At 41.5% G+C, this 13369-nt stretch overlaps 1 protein-coding gene across 1 annotated transcript in view; it reads right to left on the reverse strand.

The window, feature by feature from the left end:
• fbn1 (fibrillin 1) overlaps positions 1-13369 on the reverse strand; it is a 75419-nt gene that overhangs the window by 2856 nt on the left and 59194 nt on the right. The window contains exons 51-65 of the mRNA XM_084357283.1: positions 11088-11240; positions 10895-10957; positions 10679-10798; positions 10040-10159; positions 9822-9944; positions 9153-9284; positions 8505-8630; positions 7526-7732; positions 5885-6010; positions 5517-5639; positions 4722-4838; positions 1717-1845; positions 1501-1620; positions 290-521; positions 32-212 (exon numbers count right to left, since the gene is read on the reverse strand). Coding sequence (XP_084213409.1) covers positions 32-212; positions 290-521; positions 1501-1620; positions 1717-1845; positions 4722-4838; positions 5517-5639; positions 5885-6010; positions 7526-7732; positions 8505-8630; positions 9153-9284; positions 9822-9944; positions 10040-10159; positions 10679-10798; positions 10895-10957; positions 11088-11240 — 2072 coding nt within the window. The remainder of the gene's footprint in view (positions 1-31; positions 213-289; positions 522-1500; positions 1621-1716; positions 1846-4721; positions 4839-5516; positions 5640-5884; positions 6011-7525; positions 7733-8504; positions 8631-9152; positions 9285-9821; positions 9945-10039; positions 10160-10678; positions 10799-10894; positions 10958-11087; positions 11241-13369) is intronic.

The raw sequence follows: 13369 nt of genomic DNA on the forward strand, positions 1-13369 counted from the left end.
CCTACACACTGCATTCAGACAGACAGATTACCTGCATGTCTTCCAGAGGATCCTCCTGTGTTGAGTTGGTGCTGCGACGTTTGCGTCCCTTCTTAGGATAGCCGTTGATCTTACATTCATAGCAGGCCTCAGGAGACAGAGAATTATCATCCACCTCACCTCCCTGTCCAGCACTGGAGCCACCACTAAAGCCAAGACCTGTGACACAGTGCCTGAGACAACAACAGAACCGTCAGTCAACTAGAAACGTCTACAGACAGCTTACACACACAGTTATTTAGTCACGTACCCTTGTCCTGCACGGAAGTATCCAGGTGGGCATCCGCAGAGGTAGCCCCCATCTGTGTTAGAGCAGCCAAACTTGCAGGGGTTCTGGCTGGTGGAGCACTCGTTGACGTCCATGCAGCCTCCACCCCCCTGCTCATAGTTGAAGCCGGTGGGGCAGAGGCAGCGGAAGCTCCCCAGGGTGTTGTGGCACGACGCTCCCCCGCAGATCTGGCTGTTCAGGCACTCGTTCTCATCTGGGTCACAGGAAGTGGACGGGAAGTAAACAAACAGAGCGGTCATTCCCGTTACAGGACACAAACAATACTGGGGAGATGTGCCATGTTTTTAAACATGTGGAGAGATTGAAAGTATAAATAGAGGTTAAACTAACAAAAGCTAGTTATTTTGGGGTATACGCGGAGGCAGGCACACAATGACTGCCTGTAACTAAGCTATTTCTAATTTTATTTATTTTGCTGTCGCGCCCTCCGTCTTTCATCTGTTCTTTGTCCCAACTGCAACAGGTCACTTTGTCCCACTCATCTTCATTGTAATAGTTTGTATTTTTGTCCCTTTTATATTGATTAAGTGTGGAACTGAGTGAAAAAAAAAAAAAGTCTTGTCTTCAACAGACAACAAGGAACTTTTAACTACTGATGCTTCTATTTTACCTACTTAAGCAAATGAGAAGATTAGCAAACAGATTGGCTATTTCTAGGGGTCAAATTCCAAAAAAACAGTAACGTAACTAAAACAGAGTTTTATTAATCTTACATAGCCACAAACAAACATGACTTCATCACTTTGCATCCTGCAAACAGCTGTGTTTAATTAAGAAAAATATTATTAAAAATATGTTAATAATGTTCTTTCTTTGAACCACTTTCAAGCAAAGATCAAGACGATCGAGATCTTTGCAGGTGGTATAGGGTTTTAAGGAGGATGTTGGGCATTCCGATTTAAGACTGCATTTCCTTTTCACATGACCTTACTACAGCAAGGAAAGGGTTGAACTTCCACAGGAAAGGAAAAACTTCTAAGATATATTTATATTCTAAGAATCGCAGGAAATAGGTGAAGGATTGATAAGTCCTTTTAAAAAGGCTCCAGACTGGAGTCTAGCTCAGAACATCTGGGCTGCATGGTACATACTTTGGCAACCAAGCAATCAGGATGCACCAAAAGGAAGGAATTTTTATATTTGCTGATAAAAAGAGCGGTGGTATTACTCACCCACGCACTGGTTCCACTGGTAGTGCTGCAGGTAGCCTTGAGGACAGCTGCACCTGTATCCACCCACTAAGTTCTGACAGCCGTGCTGACACCTGTGGTTACCGTCACACTCATCCATATCTGTCAGGGACACACACACACAACAAAATGACTGTAAGAGTCTGTTTTCTGTAGTGAATCAGCTGATACTGAGGCTGGTATCAATTGTCTTCAGACCTTCACAGGTTTGTGCGTTTGGATCTAATGAGAATCCCCGCTGGCAATCGCAATTGAAGCTTCCCGGAGTGTTCTGGCAGACGCCGTTGGAGCCGCACAGATTGGGGTCTGATGCACATTCATTGTTGTCTACACAGAGAGGAGGGAAGGTTCAGACAAGGGTAAAACTGGAAACATGATATAAAGGCTGATTATAAACCTGATTTGGACTGCTGAGTCATTTTAAAATTCGTGGAGAGCTGACATGGGTCTCGAATAATGAGGCAGGTCACCGTGGACTGTTGGTACAAATTATCTCAGTCTACAGGGGATTAGGAATAAAATCTCTCAACTACTGATTTAATCTCAGACCAGAGGAGGCTATCATAAACATCTGAGTGAGTCAGACACTCATTTGAGTCATAGCGAAGTAATCAGAAGTGAATGTCCATCGCAGGCCTTCCTTAGAAAAAAGGTAGTAAAGTGAGCTATGAGTCAAGATAACCTACGCAGTTCACCCCAAATCAAAATCTGTAGCGCTATTTATCCATCTAGGTATTGTGAGTGCGAGTGTTGTTGTTGAGTTTTGGAGATATGAGCCGTAGAGATGTCTGCCTTCTCTCCAATATAATGGAACTAGATGGCTTGTGGTGCTCAAAGCACCAAAAAATATATTTCAAAAATTCAGCAGCAATGTCTTTTTCCAGAATTCATGACCTGGTTACTCAAAATAATCCACAGACCTTGTTGTGTTCCATGTAGGAACTATTTTTCGTTCTACCTAACTACATCTGCCAGTCGTGTCACTGCAAACAAAGAAACAGGCATCTTCTCATGGATGAGAGGCTAGTTAACCACTACTCCTTTCAGTCTGGAAACAACCCACTAACACCTGTTCACATCTGGCTTTTGTCTTCAGTGGGAGACGACACAATCGGCATTCATTCCTGCATCAAATGACTGCAGTAGCCAGGGTTGTTTATCTGTTTTAGCTCCGATTGGCTGTGATGAAGACGCAACACCATTTATGGACACGCTCATTTTTGCCCCTTGTCAGGCACGATGCTATGACGCATGCTGAAGTTCAGGACGCTGACTTGTTAGTACTTTTTTATACGTCGTTTAGTTGGCGCTGAGTTTGAAAGAGAGACTTAAGTAAAAGGTATTAAAAAAGTCGTGACGCATTCGTGATGACGAACGTGACACACAAGTGTTGTGAAAATGGTATAAGCTAGCTAAAGTTCATCTCAGCGGAGGAGGACACCATTAATGTTTACATCCCGACCTGTCATGAGCATGAGCCTCTTACTCATGAGTACATGTACACTTCCTTCTGCATAGTGATAGGAAGAAAGAAAATAGTTCCTACATGAAACTGCTCACAACAACGTCCAGCGGTTTCTTGAGTAACCGGGACATGATTTCTGGAGCGAGACATTGCAGTTGAGTTTTCTTTATGTATTTTTATGGCAATAAGTGCAAACAAACCGAGTTCCATCTAGTTCCATTACATTTGAGAGAGGACAGACATCTCTAAGGCCAACACTCACACCAAAACAATCTAGATGGAAAAACATGGTTTTCGATTTTGGGGTTAACTGTCCCTTTAAGCTATTTAGCAACTGACATCAAAGCAGAGAAGGCCATAATCTCTAAATATCAGTTGTTTCATGTTTGATCCTGAGTCTTTTACAGTCCAAGTCTTCTCATGTGTTCCCAGCTTTGCAGCTTTGTTTTCTGAACAGTCAACATGTGGGACGTACTGCTAAAACGCATAGAGGGAAGGTCTGCTTTCCCTAAGCACTACCTGGCAGTTGCTTTAAAGGAAGGATTACTGTCAGTCAGTGTGACTGACAAACATTTATACTGGATAAGGACACGTATGTCTTTACAGCGGCAGCTTGAAGGAGAAGATATGTTGGAAGGAATGACAAGCTCAGTACAGTCCTATATGTCTGGAAAAGTGTTCAGTGTCCTATACATCAGCTATGGTTCCTGAGGTTTGGTTTAAAAAAGTGTTGTCCGCACCTACTGTACGTCATTCTTCTGGGGGTAATTCCTATAGTTAAAATTGAGGGTTCCCTGTCTCTGACTCGATGTGAGGTCATGGGAGCTGCTTTATGGTCTGGAAAAAAAGCTTGTGGTCGTCATGGCGATCCAGTGAAAAGTTCCATAACAAAGCACTGCTAAGCTGCCATGACTCCAAACCAGTCCAGCCTAATAAGATCAGTGTGATATCAGCCGGAGTCCATTAACTCTGAATGAGAGTAAGTAAAGGTTAAACAAGAGGGAGCTTCAGGGGTCTTTTATAGAAGATACTGTAAGAAGTTACACTGTGAGAGACCAAACTGAGTCTCCACACTTGACTATATATATGTCTAAGTGTTATGACACCTTGTAGCATGTCCCTTTTGGATACACAGACAGTTGTATGAAAAGCAGAGATGGAATGTAACTAAGTACATTTACGTAAGTACTGTACTGTACAGTTTTGATAAATTGGCGCCAGCAATGTCACTCAGTGGCTAAGTTGCATTGTGGGTAATGTAGGCACCAGATTTTGAAAAGGAAGAAGAATGCGTGGAATAACAAAAGCGATATCTCTGGTTCTGCTGTGTCGAGTCCAACAGTGTTAAGTGCTAAGAGTGAATACTGACCAGTGGACTGCTTTTCAAAAACTGGTGCTTACATTACCCACAATGCAATTTAGCCACTAAGTGACATCACAGGACGTAATTCATCAGATTACATGCATCTTCTTCAGGAACCACAAAAGGCTTTATACTATTTTTTTCCAAATACACAGTAGTACTCCCCAAGACCTGTAAACACACTTTAATGTGTAAAAAGTACATTCAGTATCAGATACTGAGACTTTTCCTCGAGTACTTGTCATTTGGTTGATATTCACTTATATCTTACTAAGTATGACTTTTGGGTACTTTTTACAACACCGACATTGAATATCTCTAATTACAAAATCCCTGGATGTGCAGTATTTCTATATTCTGTATGTGTTTATTTACCAATGCAGGCAGTATGATGCTGGGTGAAGCCAGGAGGACACTTGCAGGTGAACCCGCCGATGGTGTTAACGCATAAGAACTGACAGTTATGCTGTTTGGTCGAACACTCGTCCAGATCTGAAAAACATGAGTTGTACAACAGTTAAAGTCAGTTATAAATTTCACAGAAAAGCTAAACTGTTCAGTAGTTTATATAGAGGATGTGTAAGCTGTGTCAGATCGCTGTGTGTACTTCTGTATGGGCACTGCTCCTTTCTGTGAGTCGAATTCCAGTCCTTCTACAGTCACTGACCTACAAATGAACTGCAAATGAACCAGACACCGGAAACACGGAGGGGGACTGTAGAGGGGGGAAACTAAAGCTATGGTAAATAAAGATGAAAGGGGCCCTAAAAAACTGAACACCATGTGTGACCACTTGTTTGGACTCACAAACAAGCCTGATAAACAGAGACACTTGCCAGATGCGCTATGTCACAGGCTCTGGATGTAGGCTACACGTTCATGAACAAACACGTGCACACATCGGTCCAAGTGGAGCGTCTTGCGCCGCTGAGCAGAACGCTGGCAGAGCGCTCAGCCCACTCAGCAGTACAGCGGCTCTAACCTGGAAACTAAGTCAAGCAAGAACTTCAACTTCAACTTGAATGTCCCCAGGGGGAATTCTGTCTCGCAGCCAAATACCTGCTGCTGGTCTCTACAAGAGCAGCACCCTCTATCCAAGAGCATGCAACTGGGCTGAATGTGTGCTACTCTTGAATATTTAGAGGCTCTGTTTTGCTGTGTGTGTCTCACCTCTGCAGCTCTTTCCATCTTCTTGCAGGATGTATCCGCGGGGGCAGGAACAGAGGTAGCCTCCCTCTGTGTTCTTACAGATGAAGTTACAAGGTTTTGGTGCCTGTATGCACTCATCCACATCTAAAGGGAGAGTGTGAGACAGAAAGAGTGAGACACAGAGAAAGAGTTTGATGCTGCAGCCAGAAATTCCATAAGGGGAGATGATGAGACAGACAGACTCAGGCCGCATTTTTCAGAGGAGTGTGTGGGCAGTCCACCCACGTAGTTTGGGCTGTTTACTAGACAGCAGGAATGAGAACGGGAGGTGGGCATGGTAGGAAAAGAGTCCATAAAGTGTAAGTGCTGGAGGTGGAATCAAGCCTTACCCACACACAGCGTGCTGCTGATGTCAGTAGTGTAGCCAGGTTTGCAGGTGCAGCTATAGGAGCCCAGAGTGTTGATGCACTGGCCATTCTTGCACAAGTTCCCCATCACACGACACTCATCAATATCTGGATGGAAAGAAGAAAAGTGAGCTCCAGATAAACTCATCACAAATCAATTTCCAGTCAGTCGCCTGAGATGGAATAACACTGTACATTCTAACTCTTTGGTCCTTTCAGAGAATAATCTGCCAAGAGCTGGATTTTAATAGTGAATAACAGCTGTGTGCCCCTGAGGGAAATATCGCTCTACGCATTTAGTTATGCATCAGTGTTGTGTCAAGTAGAAAAGTATTGATTTTTTTACTGGCAAAGTAAAAATCAATACTTTGCAAGTGACTACATCAGCCAACAACAACCATCTGTTAATTCAGAACCATATCATTGGTTTCATCTGGACAAATTACTGCTGACAAATTTAAACAGCACAACAATTGATGTCCTACTTTTCACCTGGATTCTTTCCAGTCATTTCAGTACACATACAATATTAACTTGCAGGGACCTGAAACTTGTTGTGCTATTCCATCACCTTGAACAATTTATTTATTGTGAAGGTATGTTACAATGGCAATGGAAGCATTTGAAACATTTACAAGTTTACTCCACTGCAAGTAAAAGTCCTGCATTCAAAATCTTATACAAGTAAAAGTATGTGAGTATTATCAGCAACATTTACTTAGAAGTATTCATTATGCAGTCAAATGTTCCCTATAACATCTGATGTTTTTGGATTTATATTACTCTGAATTTTGCAATTTACTGCTGTTTATGTTTAAGGTTGAGCCCATTTCACTCCTTTTTATACTGTTTGCTAGATTAATCTACAGCTATGCATCGTGTTCTATAAAATCATTATATGTTTGTCGTCCTTCTGTCCTGTGAGAAACACAAATCTCTAAAAGGTTTCATGGTGTCAGAAAAACAGCCTGTTTTCAGCTTTGTGATGATGCATTTCCCAACTAATCCAAGATTTGGCTCAAGAGGTAGGAGAAGTCCCTCAACACATAAAGGAACACTTAATCCGTCACTTGATCACAAACATTAAAATTCAAAATAGCCAAATGTGGAGATATGCAAGTAAAAAGTAGTCTGGAAAATAAAACACTCAAGATCTCACATTTTGAGAACAGTACTTGAGTAAATGTATTTAGTTACATTCCACTGGGTTTGATTTGCTGATATCATGGCTAATAAATGCAATGGTATTTTGCAGGTGAGTTTTAAATCCTGGCTGTTGTCGCCTCTATGGAAACGATAAAATGGTTTTCAAATTGAATCAAGCTTTCGACTGCAAGTTACTGAAATGAATAAAACTAGTGGCTGCCTGGCAGGTTGGAGGAAATCTGTCAGATAAATAAACACTTGGGAGTTATGATTTTGGCCTAAATCATGCAAAACTACCAGTTTGGTCATTTTAACAATTTTAGAAATAATTTGATGTTTTGAAAACCCATCTCATGTTCGCTCTGTTTATGAGAAAACAATACTTTTCAGAGAAGAGTACACTCATTAACTGACTGTGGAACATTTGCTTTTGATTGTTCATTGATTCAAAATCAAGTGTCTTCAACAGTAAGTTACCTCTGCCATCAGTGGTGTACCCAGGTCCCTGAGGACACATCTTCTTGTACTGCGTGGTCCCGGGCAGGGGGCAGAGCTCACAGTTGGTGCCCCAGCCTCTGCCTCCATCACAGCAACACTCTGACTTTGTCACCATGTTTCTGTTACTAGACGTCATCTGACACAGAGTGGTCAGGACTTCGGTGAAGCAGAAGCCTTCCCGGTTATCTGGAGGGCGGGAGAAAAACATGAGAGCGTGAGACACACATAAAAAAAGAGAGGTCCTGAGAAAAGCAGACAAACCACCCAGACAGGACCTGGCCTCAGAGAACCAGACGTAAAATAGATAAACCCACACGACTCTATCACTACTGTCTGTGAGGAGGAAGATAGCCACGAAACCACAGAGTTACAAATTCTCCCTGGAGTTTTTCTCACTGACTTCAGCACATCCAAGTCTATCCAGAAGTATATATTTAGATTAGGGAGGAAGGCTGTCAAAGGATTTCCTTGCCCCTATCTTGACAGTAACAGACGTGAGTTTTTAACGAGACAGTGAACATACTTTAATTCCCACTGAGATGAAAACTTTTTTCACTTAGATTCAATAGCAGGAAACATTTATATTTAACTATAACTTCCAAATTAAAGTATAGTATTTTATCTGCTTGGAAAAAGTTTGGCTCTAAAACTCTATTTTATGATGCCTGTAGATTATTTACAAACAGTTTTTAACTTGTGCACTAAACTGTCCATCCCAGAATTAAATCTAACTCCAACACTCAATTTCAATGAAAGATGTTGAAAATACACCAGTGAGACCAGATGCCACTAAAATAAGCTTATTTCCTAAAGGCTTTATTTATACAAACTAGAGTAACACAACTAAAGAGGCAGTGAAGACACAACAGATACTGATGAAACACTGACACTGAACTCAAATAAGTGAAGTTAGAGGACAGTAAGAACACGCTATATAAATTAATAAAAGCATACTTACCAATACATTCAGTCTGTGTTGGGTTAGCGACGAATCCTTGGTCACATCTGCAGCGGTAGCTTCCTACTGTGTTTTCACAACGGCCGTTCTTACAGATACCTGGCTTGGCTGTGCACTCATTCAGATCTAACACAGACACACACACACAATGTGAAGATAAACCGTAAATATTTGTTACACAAGACTTTTCTATTACATGTCAAACGTGGTTGAATAAGGCTAAATTCCATGCATCCCATACATTACATATATGAAGTAATTAATCCTTTTAATCGTGTCAGTTTGTTATTTCAAAGTAAATAATTTGGGTTTTAGGGAGTGAACCTTGATATTTTTGACCGATTAACATTTTTTGTTAAGAATATTCAGATTAAAGTTTTCATGGCAAAAATAAGGATTAAATGTCCCCAAGAATTTTAGTCTTGTGAAACTGTGAATTTGCAAACGCCTCTGATGGCTCCAGTTTATTGCATGACCAGCCAATTATACAACAAATGTCCACTAATTACTACGACAGGATAAAGGGGACAGAATACATAGCTATGAGTACCAAAATAGATTTATTTCATGCAAGTAAAGCCAAGATTTGAGGCCATAAAATAGAATGAGTGCATTATTTCCTACAGTATGAGCGTACGATGATCTTACCAATGCAACCGTCTCCGCTGGGGTGGCGTGTATATCCAGGGGAACAGATGCACATGTATGTACCAATCAGGTTCTTGCAGGTCATGCCTCTGCTGGCACAATCATCTATGCCATCTTCACACTCATTCTGGTCTGGAAAACAAACAGTATATCAAGCGTAAGAGGGTGCACAAGCGTGAAGACAACTATGTGTATGCATTCATTTGCAGCAATTACATCGGTGATGTAACACAGACACTCAGGCACACGCTACAGCACTCCAGAGTTTAATGTACCTGCCAAAACCCAACACTGAGCACTGTAGTGCTAACAGCCGTGTAGTGGGAGGGTTGGTGGTCTGTTTGGAGCTCTAATGTAAACAGTGACGCTATAGACAGTGAGAGGTTCCTCCTGTCTCTGCGCTTCCCTCCAAATACAACCGTTGCTATAGTGCCCAAGCTATCTGACAGAGCGGAGGTGTAAACAGTGACTCGGCCGCTTACAGTTTCCAGAGAGTGTTTTAAGTTCGTCCGAGACAGAGAACTCTTGAGGATCTCACAGAGATAGCACGTTATGTAACTTTATGGATGGGGCCAACATGTCTCTATGAGGTACTTAGTTTATTTCCAACCAACACTTTTCAGTGACTGAGAAAGTTGAGTGAATGAGTGAGTCATTTAGCTGTAGTACCTTTACACATCCTCCTGTCCTCACGCAGCACGTAGCCTGTGGGACATTTACACTCGTACGAGCCCACAACGTTCACACAGCGGAAGGCACAGAGGAGAGGATTCTGTGCGCACTCATTGATGTCTGGACAGAGAACAGAAGGAAACAGGTTACAGTACGAGTACAGGATTACAAACGCTGCATGATGGATGTGAGAGTGCATATGTAATTCCACATACCTTCACAGGTCATCATCGGCCCGGGCTCAAAGCCATCATCACATGCACACTCAAAGCCACCGATGACATTAGTGCATGTGCCGTTGCCGCAGGGATTGCCGATGTCACACTCATTTGTGTCTGTATTGAAGAAAGTTACATAAACCCCATTAAACATCTTGGTGTTGTGAGTAACATATATCAGGGGCCGCATTACAGAAAATTACCTAACTGCTAATCCTTTCTTAACTAAAAGACAGGTTAATATTAGCTTCTCCAACAGGCTAACATCAGTGTTATCTGTTTGAGTAGCATTTCAATCAATTTTGGCAGTTATTTTGAATTTAGGACAGGGTCTATGCCACCCAAAAGAAGGATTCCTAACTTCTTAAATACTTCAGGTTATGTTCTGTTAAAGCTTAATTCCTGTCCAAGGATAAAAAAGGATTTTTTCCTAAATGCAGCTGGGAAATACGTTTCTTTAACACCAAAAAAACCCAACAAATATTATCCCACGCTGAGTGTAGGGAGGATTTCAGACTTAAAGTGTCTGTAATGAGGCCCCAGGTGGATAAATCAGTGACAAAGTATGACAGAAACAAAGAGAGGATGGAGATGAGGATAAAGAGAGAAATATAGCAAAACAGTGGATAAACTGACCTTCACATCTGACTCCACTAATGTCCAGACTGTATCCCATGGGACATTCACAGCGGAAAGCGCCGTCCGTGTTGATGCACTGGCCATTAATGCAAGGGTCATTGAGGCACTCATCAATATCTGCAATTAAAAAAACATCAACATCAAGTAAATTAAACGCCACAGCTACAACAGAGTTGCAGAACAGGGATGATTAAGTGTTATTGACACACATACCTTTCGGACCGTCATCCTCTCCCCGTTGATATCCCGTATTGGGACAGAGAAGAGGATACGCCTCTGGAACCATAAGATGTGAATGTAATGAATACCATTAAATAATACACATCATTTCATCAATGAATTTGCAAGCACACAAGTGTTTCCATGCATATGTCTTGTGTGTCTCTGTGATAAGAAATGTACACACCGTCCGTCTTGCTGGGGCAGATTTCACAGGGGTCTCCCCAGCCTTGACCCGGCATTGGAGAACAGCAGCACGCATCCTTGGAGGTGTTCTGAGGCTTTGGAGCCTGGCAGCGCCCATTTTCAAACTTGGTATAGCAGTAGTTCACACGGATATCTGAGGGTTAACACACAGAGAGAGGACACAAGTAGTGAACAATCAGGGAGAGACTGAAGGAAACAATGAGCAATGTAACAAAAAAAATTATGCGCTTTTTTTGTTGCTTATTGCACCACTTCTACTTCAACTTAAAGGAACAGTTTGGGGAAATTAACTTGTTTGTTTTCTTGGCGAAAGTTAAATGAGAAGATCCACACTACTCTAATGTCCGTCCATTAAATGTGAAGCTACAACTAGAGCCCGACGGATGCTGATTTTTCTCGGTGCACATGGGGAAACATATCGGCCGATACTGATATATCTATGATAGTCTGAAAATATATTGAATGTAAGTTAGATTATGACCCATGGACAGTATAGGTCGAGGTTTTTTCATCGAACAATCTTAAATCAAAAAAGTGCATAAATGCTATTTAACTGACATTAAATAATATCTATATTTATCTTTATTTCAGGACATTGTTACAATTTCATTAAATTCTCTGTGAAGTGATGCTAGAACAACATTTCCTTTGAGCATTCGGGATTACAATGTATGCATGAGTAATATATTCTGATATGTTTGCATCTGTGTCTTCAGGCCATCGTCGCTTCCATGGTCAGTGTGACATCAACTGTAATACCACCATCATAGATGTTGTGATGTGTTTTAAACTAACAACCAAAACCAACTACTAAAAGGGTCATGAATCATGTTTCTATAGACAAATAGGACTGTAAATTGACCAAAACAACAACCTATTTTAAATAGATTTTAAACCAAATTATATATTAAACCAAATTTAACAATTCTTTGGTGAAGTTTTGTTTGTGAGGACAGAGGTTCAGAGGTTGGCTAAATATCTCCAGTCGTGTTTGCCAGTCTCTCTTCCTCTCTCTGCCTCTGAAGGCTCTTGTTCCTCCTCGACGAGGCAGGCACTCACTTGTAATGAGAAGCATATGGTCGTGCTCTCCTGCTAGCACTGGCCTTCACTGAACTCAACACAAATAAGCTTTCTGTCCACCATAGATCACCCACACATGCACACTAGACACACACACACACACACACACACACATACACACACACACCTGGCTCAAAGGCAAGGATCACATACATGAACACCTGGTGCTTTGAGGAGAATGTCAAAGAGTGTCATATTACTTTCCTCCATGAAACTGATTTGTCAGCCTTTCCGCAAAGAGATTTATGGTACTCTGTGCACAGCTGTTGTGCAAGTGTGTGTGTGAGTGCATGCATATGTGCATCTGCACATGCGTATGTCACTCTTATTTTGTAGTTTCGCTGAAATGTATGAATCAGTTGCTCAAATATTTGTGCTTTTTTACATTTGTCACCTAAAATGTCAATTTTAAGCATTTTAAAAAAAAAATCAGAGACAGAATGTAATAATGAAAAAACATTAAAGTTTATTAGAAGTTTACATTTATGAGAAAATTAAGCTCTGAAATAAATCAACACTCGGCCAACAAAAGTCTGATAGTGTTGACACAGATCTTCTGGTGGTGGTAGTGGTGACAGACATTTAATGGTCATGTTTATGGAAATTTGCAAAACCACAACGACATTATGATTTAAAACTTATCATTAATTGGGAAGTCCTGTGGCCTCGCGGTTATGAAAACATGCCATATACTGTTCTCGCAATATCCCAAGTATGAATCTGGCCGGGGACTGATGTCGTATGTTATCGCCCGATGTCTCTCCCCATGTCTCCCTATAATAAACATATCAGTAATTGGATTGTCTGTTGCTCGGTCACTTCGCATCTGACTGACTAAGCTTTTGTGAGATCGGGTTGAGGTCAACCAGAACCTGACGTGGTTTAAAACACAGCTGTGTGCTAAACTGGACTTGATTGCTCGGTCAAAACGAACACAAGTTCAGCTAAACTGCAGGTAAGCCGGGTGTCAGAGCCGCTCAACACAGGTGTGTCGGAGGATCTCAACATCATGTAGTCCACTGGGAGCCAGCATTGCCGATGACTTCCCATCATGCATTGGGGCAATGGATTTTTTATCATCACTCAGTTGGGTGGTGACCAAAACAAGAGCTAAAAGACAGTGAATGTTTAAATAATATCCACCATGTGGCCATTAACATGGCTCTAAGTGAATGAATCTAA

Source organism: Pagrus pagrus, assembly GCF_965226575.1.
Source record: "Pagrus pagrus genome assembly, chromosome: 1".
Classification (NCBI taxonomy): Eukaryota; Metazoa; Chordata; class Actinopteri; order Spariformes; family Sparidae; genus Pagrus; species Pagrus pagrus.